The sequence below is a fragment of the Microchirus variegatus genome (assembly GCF_963457635.1).
Source record: "Microchirus variegatus genome assembly, chromosome: 2".
NCBI classification, from domain to species: domain Eukaryota; kingdom Metazoa; phylum Chordata; class Actinopteri; order Pleuronectiformes; family Soleidae; genus Microchirus; species Microchirus variegatus.
The window spans coordinates 12,980,818-12,996,858 of record NC_139803.1 but is presented as its reverse complement, the minus strand read 5'-3'; the positions used below and the strand labels follow the sequence as shown (position 1 = coordinate 12,996,858).

At 41.4% G+C, this 16,041-nt stretch overlaps 2 protein-coding genes across 6 annotated transcripts; one reads left to right on the top strand and one right to left on the bottom strand.

Moving 5' to 3' along the window:
• The first annotated feature begins 2,399 nt into the window (after positions 1-2,399).
• Positions 2,400-12,060, top strand: LOC310944791 (glucose-6-phosphate exchanger SLC37A4-like). 5 transcript variants are annotated; one of them, XM_083910622.1, is made up of 10 exons: positions 2,400-2,460; positions 3,659-4,017; positions 4,794-5,026; positions 6,117-6,363; positions 6,588-6,740; positions 6,819-6,904; positions 6,981-7,094; positions 7,177-7,242; positions 7,327-7,465; positions 9,016-12,060. In XM_083910622.1, the coding sequence occupies exons 2-10, from the start codon at positions 3,876-3,878 to the stop codon at positions 9,180-9,182; spliced, it is 1,347 nt and encodes a 448-aa protein (XP_083766748.1). In that variant the 5' UTR covers positions 2,400-2,460; positions 3,659-3,875; the 3' UTR covers positions 9,183-12,060. The 5 variants fall into 5 exon arrangements, with proteins under 5 accessions (XP_083766748.1, XP_083766752.1, XP_083766750.1 ...); XM_083910626.1 differs by lacking the exon at positions 9,016-12,060 and adding an exon at positions 8,151-8,280; XM_083910624.1 differs by having other exon boundaries at positions 2,416-2,460; positions 3,662-4,017.
• hmgn1b (high mobility group nucleosome binding domain 1b) lies at positions 12,057-14,617 on the bottom strand. Its single transcript, XM_083910627.1, has 6 exons — positions 14,464-14,617; positions 13,020-13,061; positions 12,830-12,859; positions 12,682-12,720; positions 12,484-12,594; positions 12,057-12,397 (listed from the first exon to the last, which is right to left on the bottom strand). The coding sequence occupies exons 1-6, from the start codon at positions 14,476-14,478 to the stop codon at positions 12,353-12,355; spliced, it is 282 nt and encodes a 93-aa protein (XP_083766753.1). The 5' UTR covers positions 14,479-14,617; the 3' UTR covers positions 12,057-12,352.
• Positions 14,618-16,041: the final 1,424 nt, after the last annotated feature.

The window sequence follows — 16,041 nt, the reverse complement described above, 5'->3', positions numbered from 1 at the left end:
TCCTTCATTATTTCATCTTCAATGACACAGGTAAAAGTTCTGGAGTTGATTCCAGGAGTGACATTTGCATTTTGAATCTGTTGCTGTTAACTTTCTATATGAGATCCAAGGATCTCATAGCCATCATTAGGCTGAAAAATCTAAACAAACCCATCAGAGAAATAGCAAAAACATGAGGTGTGGCCAAATCAACTGTTTGGAACATTTTTAAAAAGAAAGAATGCACTGGTGAGCTCAGCAACACCAAAGGACCTGGAAGACCACGGAAAACCACTGTGGTGGACGACAGAAGAATTCTTTCCCTGGTGAAGAAAACACCCTTCACAACAGTTGGCCAGATCAAAAACACTCTTCAGGAGGTCGGTGTTTGTGTTTCAAAGTCAACAATCAAAAGAAGACTTCACCAGAGTTAATACAGACGGTTCACCACAAGATGTAAACCATTAGGGAGCCTCAAAAACAGGAAGACGAGATTAGAATTTACCAAACAACACCGAAAAAAGCTGTTACAGTTCTGGAAGAACATCCTCTGGACAGATGAGACCAAGATCAACTTGTACCACAGTGATGGGAAGAGAAGAGTGTGGAGAAGGAAAGGAACTGCTCATGATCCACAACATACCACCTCATCAGTGAAGCATGGTGGTGCTAGTGTCATGGCGTGGGCATGTATGGCTGCTAATGGAACTGGTTCCCTTGTGTTTATTGATGATGTAACTGCTGACAAAAGCAGCAGGATGAATTCTGAAGTGTTTCCAGTAATATTATCTGCTCATATTCAGCCAAATGCTTCAGAACTCATTGGACGGCGCTTCACAGTGCAGAAGGCAAAGCAAACTGCAAAAGCAACCAAAGAGTTTTTTAAGGCAAATATGGAATGTTATCAGTCAATCACCTGACCTGAATATGATTGAGCATGCATTTCACTTGCTGGAGACCAAACTGAAGGGAAAATGCCCCAAGAACAAGCAGGAACTGAAGAGTGTGTCAGTAGAGGCCTGACAGAGCATCACCAGGGATGAAACCCAGTGTCTGGTGATGTCTTTGCCTTCCAGACTTCAGGCTGGAATTGACTGCAAAGGATTTGCAACCAAGTATTAAACAATGAAAGTTTGATTTATGATTGTTTAGTTTGTCCAATTACTTTTGGTCTATAAGTGGGAGGCACATATAGAAAGTGTTGTAATTCCTACACCATTCACTTTATTTGGATGTAAATGCCCTCAAATTAAAGCTGAAAGTCTGCAGTTAAAGCACATCTTGTTTGTTTCATTTCAAATCCATTGTAGTGGTGAATAGAGCCAAAATAAAGAGAACTGTGTCGATGTCCAAATATTTATAGACCTAACTGTATATATTGTTATCACTCCATCACTGTGGATTCTGCTCAATCAGCTGTAGATCTTGTAACATGTTGTAGCTCCACCTGTTGGCAAGACATGCGTCTGAACATGGAAGACTGTCATGGAAAAAGACATTAGAGCAGTCATTAGCAGTATTTAAACCAGTTTATACAATTTATATACAGTTTATACAGTCTTCTAGACCAAACAGATTCAACGATTATGAAAATAATCGTTAGTTGCAGCCTTACATTAAAGTAACAATGGGGAGATGATAAAGAAATCAAACCTATATAGTCCTCCAAACTTAGCATGGATGGATGGATATACATTTTGAGACATATTTTTATTGAGATGTGACCATGGAGAGATAGAGCAGCGTCAGCCATTTCAGTCCCTTTTTAATCTTGTGAGCTGCATTTTGACTTGTTATAGCAGGGAAAGCACTGGTGACGTCATACTACTCAGTTCCATCTTGTATGCAATTACAACACAAGCAACTAACCAATAATTAATTATTTAATTAATAATTATAATCTCACAATTGCTTATTCTGTGAAATATTACTTGCATGCGTATTCTCAGTTGTTTCTATTGCCTTTTGTATTTATAGTGATGTATTTATTATTATTATTATTATTATTATTATTATTATTATTATTATTATTATTATTATTGTTGTTGTTGTTGTTGTTGTTGTAAATGTAGTGTCAATAAGTGTCCTGAAAGATGCCAATAAATAAAATATTATGAATATAATAAATGTTATTTAGGTCAGGGGAAATGTAGGCCTTGCCAGTGTTTGATTCAAACGCCAGGGGGCAGCAGTGAGCAGTGTTGAGATTGCATTGATTTGACGGTGCGGAATTCTGCAGCCAAATGTCGATTACATCAAAATTAAAACACACATGCATTCAAAGGCACTTTGGTGACGCCACTAAGTACCTAACTATCGGAATAAGCGCTTATTTTCACACGCATGTATCGTAGTGTCGCAGCAGCCCTTTTTTCGCGTGTCAGACGGTGACGCGCTCCAGCAGCGTCGTCTGCAGACTCGTGAACGCGCGCCGTCGCTCGTTGAATGGATGGGGATCAGCAGGAGGGACGCGGATGAGAGGTAACGGCAGCCTTCCGGGTTTTTTCCCCCTCCTCACTCGGGACACCACGGACACGGTAACTCGCGGTGACAGACGCTGCCGAGCACCGGCCTGTCTCGTACTATGTCGGGCATGTGGTTAAACGTGGGCGCCGTGGGGCTTTCAGGTCCACGAAGCGACCGTTACATTCACTTTCTCGAGGAGAGTAGTTTGAATGGCGCGGTAGTTCAACTACAGTTAGCTTACTGTTGTTTGTCGTTACTACTGTAACTACAGTGTCCAAGTGCAGTGGCGGTTTGTTTAAGCTAACTTCAGCATTAGCCTAAAATTTCACTATTACAGTGATTTCTCCTCTCATGTGTGTGATATAATGTCTTAAACTGGGCCAGTGCTTTGAGTTAAAGTAGTCTTGACACCTGATATTGTCAGGCTTGCTGACTGAAGACGTATACACCACATGTCCAGACCATTTGGAACAGCAACTTTGACATTTACATGAGAGACACACAGTGTGTGAAGGAGGCTGTTACACTATCCTGGCCCTGCCTGCAGCTGCTCATGTAAATATAAACCATCTTCACTACAACCACCAGCATGGAGAACAGTGTTCCTCTGGAGAAAGTTAAGGCCAGATTAATGCCACATATTTGAGAGTCTGTACTGAGATTTAATACAGCAATATTATAGCAAGACAATCATAATAATTAGGGCTGAAGTACAATAATTGCCAATTATTTATTTTTTAAATATGGACGTGTCAAATGTTGCCAAACTGCATTGTGGGTCTGTTGCTTTGATCACTGTGGTCATTTAGTCTCTTATAAGATCCTTTTGTGTTTGCTGACATCCAATAATACATTTTAAAGCCATTATCTGCCGATACCGTGCCAATAATATGCACATCCCTCCTCTCAGACGTCTGTGTTATTCTCATTTCTCTGATAAGCTGGCCAATCTAATATCGTATGTCGTATATATGATATCGTATATTCATTATCATATCGCCTGAGTCAATAGAACAACATATCGTCGCAATTGTAATTTGTCAACCCTTAGTTTGTGCTGATTGTTGATTGATTGCAGTCAAAGTGTCAGATGGAACATTGTCAAAATGCTCCTGACCACTTAAATTAGCCTCTGCCTGAAAGTCTTTGTTATGTTGTTTTTCGTTTCCACACTGTTGTAACTTCTCTCTCCTTTGTTGTCCTCTGCACACAGCAGCAGATAGACAGAGAGTCCAGCCTGCTTGAGGAGAGGCTGATGTATTTGATCAAAGCTACGTCTGGTTTGACATCGTGTTCTCCTGAGAGCAGTCCAACAACAACACCTGTCGATACCAGCCCTCCACTCAGCCAGAGGATCCAAATAAAAGACCCAGTCTGAGGACATTATTGTTGTTTTTCCTTGAAGATTTTTTGTTGGATCAAGTGCAGCCATGGCGGGTTACACTTACTATCGGGTCGTCATCTTCTTGTGCATGTTCACCGGCTACGCGCTGTACTTCTTTAACAGGAAGACGTTCTCCTTCGTTATGCCGTCCGTGATGGAAGAAATTGACCTGGACAAAGATGACTTGGGTAAGGAGGCTGTATTAGACAGAAACATTGTGCCGAAGTGCATGCATCTGGATTTATACTCACTACAAAGGTATTAAGTGTGTAATTCAAGTGTGGATTTTTTTTTCCTTCACATCCTCCACATTCTGACTGCATGTTAAATGTATTATTAAAGCTGCTGTTAATGAAATGCATGTGTCAAATGGAGGGCCTGTCCTCTGGGCTGTTATTCACTGACAATAAGTGAGTAATAATGACCTCATAAAATGACATAAGGAGCAGGGAGGGAGCGGAATGCTAATGGCGGCAACACACAAAAAGGTAGCCAAAAAGTCAAAATTAACTTAAATGTCTAAAGCGGCAATTTACTCTTAGCAGATGTCCTTATCATTTCACCTGACACCCCCCAATCTTCCTCTGGTGTTACTTGGAGGAAAATATAACATATACTATTGTATATAGCACGGTATGTGATCAAACGGTCACCTTATCTCTCACTCCATCTTCAGCTAATTTCGCTATACCAGTGTCTGTAGTGTGTGGAAGAGGAGGATGATGAGGGAGCATAAGTATCTTATTGGGAATAAATCTGCCTCCTAAAAGTTAACAATCTGTAGCTGACTTTGCTCGGCCTATTTACACCACTATAATTTCACGTTTCAAATGCACACAAATTGTTAGATTGACTATGCATCCATGGAAAATTGGACTATTGCATACTCTCATTTTAGTTTAAATGGAACCACAGTCATGTACTAACAACTAACTTGACATATCAATAACCGTGTTTTCTACAGGTCTGATCACCAGCAGCCAGACCATGGCCTACGCCATCAGCAAGTTTATCAGCGGCGTGCTTTCCGATCAAATCAGCGCCCGCTGGCTTTTCTCCATCGGCCTCTTCTTGGTGGGAGGCATCAACATCGCCTTCTCCTGGTCCTCCACCGTGTCCATGTTTTCTCTGCTGTGGTTCATCAATGGCCTGGGACAGGGTTGTGGCTGGCCCCCCTGTGGGAAAGTGCTGCGCAAGGTATTGCCCTCCCGCCTGCCACTGAGTGCATCAGTCACTTCATGGAGGCTACTGTCTTCCACCACCACAAGTAATGCAAAATGTTAATGTTATTAAGTTCTATGTGCAGTAGATTTTATACATTACATGCATGATTTTAAATGGGCAGCCTCTCAAGAAAATTGCCATCAAAGTAACAGTGTTTTAAAAGTGCGGAATAAATAGGCTTTGGCATGTGTTCGCTGTGGGGTAAGGGATCAGATTACAGGAGAATGTATTTTTAGTAGGTCCTTCATGGATCCTAAAGAAGAAAAAAAAAACTTTTGACAAAGATGTTTTCCCTCCTCAGCGAGAGGAAATGCCTCGTAATGTCCATGTCAGCAGTTTGCTGCAACAGCTGAGTTAACGTCCACACACTGGAGTCACACTGTGTTAAATTCACCTGCGAGCTGTGTTTTTAGTGTTTGACAAGCCGTTTGTGAAGTTACTGGTTTTCTGTTTGCCGCGCTGGTCGTACTGTGCGAGGAATTTTAACGGCTGTCTTCAGTTACTGTTACATGACGCTGGTGATGAGGTGTTGTCCTGATGCCATTTTGCTGAAGGCACTTTAGAATAAGAATAATTAGTTATAAATGCTGCTAATCTGGAGATGATCTGTTGACAAAGATGTCACGTTTGCTTTCTATGACTCGGTGGAGATTGTAGGTAGGGTCCTCCCAGGTTCTTGAAATCCTTGAAAGTTTGTGAATATGAAAAAAGTTTTTTGCAAATCGATCTAAATAGACGTGGCTCATCGAAAGTAATAGAATTATGTGCAAGAACGAAGTTAAGTTGATATTTATTACGACGCCACCTCCTGTTTCACGTTCTCTGCATTGCTTGACGTACAAAGATGACTTCACACTCCACCGTTGATGTGAAATTCCATGCAGAACAGTAAGAGAGTAATGTGCCCTCCCATCTTAAGCTGTTTCAGCACATTCATTTCCTTGAATTTGAGTAAATTGGTCCAGGAAAGTCTTTGAAATTGATTTCAACCAAGATGTTGGAACCCTGTGCAGGATTTTTGAAATGATGACTGTGTCCGTGCTTGCTCTCTCCTCTTCATCAGTGGTTTGAGCCCTCCCAGTTTGGCACATGGTGGTCCGTGCTCTCCTGCAGCATGAACTTGGCCGGGAGTCTGGGTCCAATCCTGGTCACAGTGCTCCTGCAGTACTACGACTGGAGGACGATTCTGACCATGTCGGGCATTTTCTGCGCCTCCTTCTCGTTCGTTTGCCTGGTGTTTGTGAAGAACGAGCCGAAGGACGTGGGCCTGCCCAGCGTCGGGGTGGTGGCAAAGAAAGGGGCGAAGGGAGGTAAGGAAACAGAAGTGATGCATCTCTTTAGGGACAAACAAGACATTAGAGAACATCATCATTTCCATCTTTGACAAACACTGATGAACGTTTTTTAACCTTTTATGGACCAAATCATGAAAATAATGGACAGATTAATCGATTACGAAAATATTTGTTAGTTGCAGCTCTAATTCAGATTTACTTGATCTCTTCTTAACATGAGTGTGTTCTCCCCTCACAAGGCTACAACGAGAGCACACTGAAGGAATTCCTCCTCTCTCCATTCCTGTGGGTTCTGTCTTTGGGCTACTTGGTGGTGTTCGGGGTGAAGACGGCCGCCACTGACTGGGGACAGCTGTTCCTCATGCAGGAGAAAGGCCAAACCGCTCTAATGGGTAGGCAACTCGAGTGCTTTGCTCCTTTCGGCTTTCGGTTTAATGTGACCCTAACCTCAGCTGTGTGGTGTTTAATAGGCAGCACTTACATGAGCGCCTTGGAGGTGGGAGGATTCGTTGGCAGCCTCGCGTCAGGCTTCATCTCAGACAGAGCAGTCGCTCGGGTGAGTAACAATATTAGTTTGACTGAAAGGCATTATTACAGTTTTCCAAACATCCCTCCTTTTTCACTTTCTCCAGCAAGGTCTGGGCACACACGGCAACCCCCGACATGGTCTGCTCATTTTCATGATGGCTGGTATGTTTGTGTCCATGTACCTGTTCCGAGTTACCATCACACCAGACATCCCACAGGTAATTTTACCATCACATTGTCTATGATCATTGTGTAAAACGTGCTCAATGTACATGATTACAGTAGATTTCATTTTCTCAGGAGGCTCCTCTTTGGGTTCAAATCATCCACCCGGTGTCTGTCCTCATTGGAGTGTCCGAAAAAGAGGTAGGCTCCAAATTTCTCAAAGATGGGGAGTGAAAATAGAAAGACTTACAACACGGCAGTTAATTTTCTTGTAATCCTTTTCAGATTTGGATCCTCTTCCTTGGTGCTGTATTTGGATTTTCTTCTTACGGACCAATTGCCCTGTTTGGGGTGATCGCCAGTGAAAGTGCTCCTTCCAATTTCTGTGGAACCTCTCATGCTGTTGTGGCCCTGATGGCTAATGGTAAGCTACAGATTCATATAACCAACAAACTGTATCTTCAAGAACTAATATGCTAAATTGTATTTAGCCATGCCAACAGGAGATACTTAAAACTTACCTTCATAGCTCTGTGGGTGGTCTTAAAGATGCTCAGTACTTCCATCATAACCTCTTAGCATAACGTCTTGAGGAAAATTGTGAACAAATGCCACTTCCACATGCCTTTGGGAGGAAAGGTCACAATTCCATCATTAGTAACAACTGCCTATGCTGCAAAGCAACCTCAGGGTGCTTACATACCAAGCTTGTTGTTCCGAAACCGGCGGGCATTTTTCCCCTGGATCGGTTCTAATGAGCTTGTGTGAACACAGCAATCAATCGCACATCGTTCCTGCACAAATACAGAAACACAGAACAGGTCAATGAATCGTGGCTTCATCAAATTGAAAATTTTTATATTCTGAACACAAATTTCCCACAAATCTCTTTACAAGCACTAAGATAAAGTGCAAAGTTGTAATATAATACTCCCTGAATCGGGATGGACCTACAGGTGTGAAATCACCCCTAAAGCTCCCATAGAGTGGTCCTATCGCACATATACGCGAGTTATGGAGGTCTACTTACATACAGTAACTTGTTTTTATGGTCAAAAACCTCCTAGTTGCTGGAAACGAGCTGATAAAAATTTCCCCCTTCACTGAAGCTCACCTCATCAGCTGTGCTGTTTCAGACTGAACACTCGCACCCAGAAGACAGACTGTTTTGTGATTGGCCAATACCTGGAAGTGACATATTCAGCACACCAGCTCTCAGAAGCGCAGCTCCCCCTCTGGAGCAATGGATGTACTGCTACTCATTATCAAAACATTATTTTAACAAATGATAAAAAATGGCTTTGTCACAACTCCCCGCCACAGTCGCTTTTATGACTTTGACCCGGAGTCAGACCCAGAGTCAGAAGACACTTGTGAAAAACCTCCACGACGGATGTCCTTCTTCTTCTGCGGTACAATGTACACAACCGGATGTGCCCGGAAAAGTGCCCTGAGCAGGAGGATCCGCTGTTTAGGAGAACTGCTGTTTACGTAACCGGACCAGGGTTTTTGCTGAGCCCGAGATTACAATACAACACAGCATTCTCAGTAGTGGCTGAACTGTTTGTTTCAAACCTTCAGTGCTTCATAAACGAGATAATGGCGCAGATACACACCAAAAAAACAGCGCTAATTGGAACTTCCGTTCTAGTTCCGCTTTAAAAACACAGAGACACAAACAAAGTGGGCCAGACAGTACAGTAAATAATAGACATGTTAATACAAGCAGAGCGTTTCAGAAATTAAGAGATTAACTCTGTTCATTTTCCGTGTCTGTGCTTATCTGGTGGGAGAGGTTCAAAACAGAGAGCCAAAATGTTACAAACTCAATTATTGCTTTAGATATTCTTTCTGGTTTAAAGGAGTAGTTTACCCAATAAATCACTTTTTGGTGGACTGTGCTTTTAAATCGACTTCAGTGTGATAATCCAGCATTGTCTGTAATCCTGTAATTCTCTGTCTCTTGTGTCGCAGTGGGCGCTTTCATGGCAGGGCTTCCCTTCAGCAGGATTGCCAAACAACACAGCTGGGACATGGCGTTCTGGGTCGCCGAGGTGGCAATGGCCGCCGCGACCGTCGGGTTCTTCCTCGTACGGAACATGCGCACAAAAATGGGACGCATCGCTGAGAAAATAGACTAATGGTCTGAAACTAGCCTGACACTCTCCGGTTTTATGATGAGACAAGCTGTTTTTGCACTGTCAAGTGCCCCACGTATACAGAATACTGCACATTGATACAGCTCCAATCTGACCAAAATAAATCAAAAAAGAAAGAATGTAGATGCTCAGGGGTGGGTGAAGGCTGTTAAATAACATTTGAAGTCACAGGCGGACAGATCATAACCGTTTAATTTTATTTAAATGTCACAACGTAGACACAAAGGTCTGTCAAGGTCTGGGTGGATTTAGTTGAGATCAAATGAATGTGTGCTGCTCACTCACTTACAGTTACACGAAACTTGAATATTTACCGATGTTTCCGTTCTTTATAGATCGCCTATCTGGCCAGGTATTTGCACACATGTAGCACGTATTTGTAGAGAGAATAGGTTCGATTATTCCACTCAGTCTAAGAGATGTGTTATTTTTATACCAAGTTCTTTGATGCAGAAGCTAAAGTCTTAGGTGTAAATATATTAGTACATGATCAAACCTTTGCTACAGGTGTTCGGTCAATGCCTTCGTACATAGTTGTACATACTACTGCAGTTACACCTATTTATTTTAAACGTACATCACTTAAATCTAACACTTATGTGTCGACTGTGAATGCATCTCTGCCAAATCTGTATCTGACTGGAATTGTGCAATGGACGAAATGGTGAATGACATTGATTGTATCTGTAAACTACACTAAACTAAAGATATAAAAGCTTCCTCTGGTATAATTCTTCTATAAAATTAAGGATGCATTAGAGTATTTCCACTCATATTTCAACCCTCACAAACGCAGTTTCTAGTCTTCTGTCTATATTGGCTGCTAAAAAAATTCTGTTATATCTTCATTTTGTGTCTTTATCTCCTCACCCTCTGCAAGTCAAAGTCTGCAGACACAAACATTTAGATAACAACAAATAGTGGTTGGTGATGACACAGCACTCCAGCACAGTTACAGTGAATAGGATTGTGGTCATTATTTGTCCAAAACTCTCGAATAATCTGTCATAATAATCTGCCCAATGTACATGTCAATCAAGTGATCTGAGAGAATGAAACCTCTAGGCCTCTGGGAGTAATATTCTGCAAAGATAAACTAAAATAAGGGGAAAAAGTCTTCAGACAAATGCAATAAAAGACATGTCAATAATGGCGGAGTTTAAGAAATGAGGGGAAAAAAGCTTGTTTCCAAGCTAGACGGGCCTGGTTAATGAAATTCTAAAAACTCGATACGCAATTACTTCTGGCCACCAATTTCGTTGAAAATGTAAACTGCATTGAAGGCACATGTATATATGGACATGTCAAGGGGGGGATATTATTATTCACAGCATTAAAACAAATAATTGGTAATAATTCATGAAAGACATCATCAGTAAAGTAAAGAAAAAGAATAGGGAATTGATGACAGATTAAAGTGACAAAACTCCAATGCTTTACTGTCCTGAATGGTTACGTTCTGAATTATGTGCAAGATGAAATGAGTGTGTGTTAATATATTTGTGAGGACCAAAAAAAAACCATGTAAACCATAGTGAAGCCATAACACGATGTGAAAGTCAGGACAAGGGGTTTAGAGTTAGAATTAGGTACTTTATGTTTAAATAAAACCATAATTACTAATAGGAAAACAATAATATCAATGTATGAATACATATGCATAAACACATACGTGCACCTCCACACTCTTAAAAATAAGGGTTCTAAAAGGGTTCTTCTACAAGGGCTGAGGTTCTACCTGGAACCACTTGCTTCTGAAAAACCCTTTCCTAAAGAAAGGGGTTTTCAAGGGCTCTTGGTAACACTAATGGTTCCGGTAAGAACCATTTTAAGAAGCGTATAAAAAGGTTCTACCTGGAGCCAAATGGGGTTCTCCTATGAGGACAAGCCAAAGAACTTTATATGGTTCTATTTAGCACTTTTATTTCTGAGAGTGTAACAGGGTTTCCACACATTGGTTGACATCAAATTCAAGGACTTTCCAGGACCAATTACCTAATTTATTTACAATCTGGTACAGTAAAACCATAGATCTAGAATATATAGAATATTCATTTAAATACAGTCACCAGCTCAGTTAAATTATAGCCACACCAACAAAAAAAACAATACTGACTTTGTCTTGTGACAGAAACTTAAGTGAATTTCCAGAATGAAGCAAAATAACAACTACCAACTGAGTTTTATTGGTTTGTTGATAACAATCATTACACAGGTACATCTATAAACAGATAAAAAAAACTGCACACTTGTACTTAATACAGATACCTAAAACCCACATGAATATTGCTACTGCTGGTATGCATTTGACATCTGAAATAAATGTACACTTTGACAGTTGGCCCTAAACCAGTCTCAAGTGTTTTTTTTTTGTTTCTTATGGATACACACCTCAGATAGCTTTGCTAAGAAAACAAATTCCATTTTTACCATCCTTACAATGTACCATGACACACTGCATATAGAAAGTTTGAAAACCCTTTTCACAGCAGCTATACAAATTTATTGCAATGCTATCACAGAACAGAGACAAACCAACACACGCGATGCACAGTTCTGATAGGGAGAGCTCCAATACTAAGGATTTTTAGCTTTATTGATCAGGTTCATTAAGAAAACTGCATCAGTACAAGAGTTAACACATAGGAACAAAGCTTACACACATCCTAAAACACTGTTCATCATTTCAAACAATAAAACAATGAGTCGCCCTGTGTCTTCATCCATCCCCACCCCAGCACAGATTACATACAATGTCCCTTTTAAAGCATATGGAATGTAATCCACGCAGGCAAGCTCTTGTGGTTGTTGCCCCTGCTCCTCGTCAACGTTGTGCTTGCGTGTGGCCGTGGTAACCTGTCCTGCGCCCCCCACCCTCCCCCTTCCTTCACATTTAAAAACTGAAATGATATCCGCTGACAGCAACAACAATGACCGCAAAATTTATGGCGATGCAAAATTGTGGGACGTGATGAAATTCCCACCTCCAAATTGATTTTGTTTTGTTTTTTTTCATTCTTAAAAAAAAGTGTTCTCTACAATCAAACTACTAAAAAACCTGTATTTAGAAAATAGTTGATAAAAATATTCCCCTGAATTGTACAAGAAAAGAGGTACAGGGAGCACTGGTAAAAGATGTGGTTTGAGAAATGTTATTCTGCGTCTTTTTTTTCTTCAGCTTCATCTTCAGCTGGTGCCTGGAAGACAAAAAAGTTACCAATCAGTTACCATAAATTTGAGAACTTTCTCTTTGTGCGTTTACCTATGATGGAATGCCTTATACCTCTTCCTCAGCTTTGGCTTCGCCATTCTCCGCCGGAGCTTCTGGTGTTTTCTCCTCAGGCTTGGCCTTCTCTACCTCCTTTGCTTTCTTTGCAGTCTTAGCAGGTCCCTTCTACAAACAAAAACACATGCATAATCACATTAGACACTCACAATCTAGTAAATGTCTAATCAGAGTTAATCAGCACAGGAAACCCACCTTTGGCTTCGCTTTGGGCTCTGGGGCTGCAGTTTCAGGCTATTGGCGGAAAGAGAAACACTCCAGTCAGCGTCAAAAGTGCAATGACACATCAAACAATCAAATCATGCATTTAGTCTGCGACCATTCTGGTCGTGTGTGAACTTACACGTTTCAACCTGAGAGATCTCCTCTTGGGCTGCAGAGAGTGAGAGACAGAATTGTGATTATTCACATTCATTATCAGCCGGTGGCTCGAGTTAATGGTGTGTTACTGACCCCTGGTGGGCACACAGTCAGTCTTTCATGATCAAAAGTATGAATTTAAAAAAAACAAAAAAACAAGAATTATCCCTTACCTCATCTGCTGCAGCTGCTGCTGCTGCTGCTGCTGTTGCTCCCTGTGATTGGGGGAAAAGAAGGAGGGAAAATTAGTGCATGGAATTCATGCTACCAATGGTGACTGCTTTAATTAATAGTGTGGCATGGGCTTTAGTTATGTAACCCAAAGGTGGGCGTTTCCACACAGAGTATTAGCCTATGGCTGCACATGCAGCTCCATACATAATTTAGATTAACACAGATCACTGGGCTAGGAATAGGAAGTGGCGCTCACGTGCATAATAAACAACATAATCACAGACAAACAAAGTAGTTCTTTTAATAAATAACCCACCAAATTAATTAATCCAAACAACATTTAAGAAGTTGAACGGAAATTTGTTTGACTTAATTTGTGTGTCAACAATGGTACAAATTAAGTTAACCATTTCCCCCCCTCCAGTGTAGTCGTGCGCTCTCTCTCTTTACAGCCGACTGTACCACTCCGGTGGAGGAGGGGCGGGCCCCGCCTCCTCACGACACATCCATTCATTGGTAATAAATGGGATTGCCGATGTTGGGAGAAAACCGAGCGTTCCCGCCATTCGTTTGAAAAACCGAAGTTACTCCGTCGGCCTGGTAAGCAGAATCCACTGGAACCCCCAGCAACAGGAGCAGCGCTGCGCTGACGGAGCCTCGCCATTGCATAACCTCAGTGGTCTGAGCCGACGAGGACACGCAGCGTACACGACGACGTACTCGCACCAAACACACGTTATTACCCACGGAAACACGGCGCATTCACGAAAAAACAACCCCACGTACACTTTACGTGAAGAAAATTAAGCCGTATCGTCACAACAAGACATTTACAAGTATTTTTTTTGGGTAAAAATTTACACGACACGATACCCACACAAAACAACATTAGCGTCATAGCTCAACTTTCGCCGAATAACACGATAATGAATGCTACTTTAATTAATACTATTATCACAGGGAAACTTTACTATCGAGCCCGACGACCCTCCCCCCACCCCCCATTCAAAACAATCAATATGCCGCCAACTTTCTCTGCACAGACGCCATGAATAGACCGAGAAACGACCCGCGCTTTGTCCCAAAACACTGCTCACAAATGTGAAAACAAATGCAACAACAGTGCATGTCCGCCTTCGGTTAAAATACAAACAGACATTTTAACAAACAGACGGTGGAGAGAAAGAAAGATCCCTCAATACAATGATTATCACATCACCGAGAGATAAGAGCAAGAACGAGTCTGTTTCACACAAAATCAAAACAGACCCAGGATAGCAAACTAAACTGTGATCTTCACGGATCGACGCTGACATACAAAAACAGAACGATTTAAAGCGACATTTCAACAACCGCCGGCGCCGAAGCGTCCATTTAAGCAACTGCTCCCGGGGATTATAAACGCTGTGTTAGTGAATGCACGAAGGATGTCGGTATACTCACTTTGCGTTTAGGCATGGTTGGTTTGTGTGGGGTGTGTTTTTAAAAAAATGGAAGAAAAAAGAACCCCAGGTAAATGTTATTGAATACAGGCGTAAATACAGTGGTATGTTCTGGATAAAGCTGTACCAGTACAGTCTAATACAGCGCTGCGAGACTTAATGTTCCATAGGAAGAAAAACTAGCTCAAACCGGATTGGATTCTCCCCCTCCCTCCCCTCTCGAGTCGCTACAGTTACTGCGTGATTGACGGCGCTTTGTCCCGCCCCCGCTGCGCGCTGATTGGACGAGGCCGTGATCAGCGAGACGATTTAAAATGTAGGCCTTTACCTGTGTGGGCGCGCCGCACGTCAATCAAACAGCCACTGCGAGCCATTTGTCTGTCGGTGCAGCCATCTGCTGTAACAAGGCGACATTATCACCAAATCAGGCTTTTACCGCGCGTTTTATTTACCCAGGATATTATGTCTGGGGCATAGCACGCACATGCATGTTTATAAGAAGCCCGTTCTGCGTTTGCAACGATGTTTTGTGACGGAAGAAAAGAGGCATATGTGGTGGCAGGAGATTGAGAAAGGGGCGTGGTCTCCCTTAGCCAAAGTCTTTTGTATTATAGCTTTGGAAATAAAATGGCGACAGGAGACGTGAGGTTACTGATCTTACAGCATGTGTGCGCTTGTTTTGTGCAAGTCCAGTGTCTTAATTCTCAATTTAATGTATCTCTGGATACCCTGTATGTTGGGAAAATATAATAATGTTGCATAGATTCATGCATTTTCCATATCTGTGACAGGGAACTGACATAAATTTGATGCAGGAATTTCACTACAGATTAGGGCTGCAACTAACGATTATTTTGTCAATCCAATAATCTGTAGATTATTTTCTCAATTAATCGAGGTTACAATTTGGTCCAGAAAATGCTACATGGAGCAAAGCAACCAGAAAAAAAATGTTTTAATTCTTAAAAAAACAATGCTTATAGATAGATTATCAAAATAGTTGAGGATTAATCAATTAATTGTTTCAGTTCTACTATAAATTGTTAATTTTTACCAGATTTGAGGAGTAAACTCGAGTGCATGCTTCAACCTGAGCTGGTATGAAATCATAATAAGGAGCCTTTGCATACTTTTGTGTCAATTCTGCAGAAAAAAAAAACTTCAAACTGTGATGTAATTGTATATTATTTGGTATAATACGGTATTAACGATAACCACACTAATGTACACTAATACAATCTTAAGAAGAGAATATTAATGTGTACAACTAAAGTAGTAACAGTGCATGCATAACTGAAAACAAACTCATCTTCTGGCTTCCATTCACCTTGGACCAGCCATAGAATCATGTGACTGGTTATAACCTGTTTTTTTTCCCCCTCTCGCTTCTACTTTATTTATTTATTCCATGCAGCGATGCAGTAAAGGCTCATTGCCCTGAACTCACCAGATCTTGCATGCTTCTTCATCTGGTGTGAACACCATTACAACATACAGACTTGAATTCACAGCAGAGTGGTATTTCCTGCAGGCTTTCTATTCAGCGTCAGCCTGTGAACACAACACATTTCAATTTGTT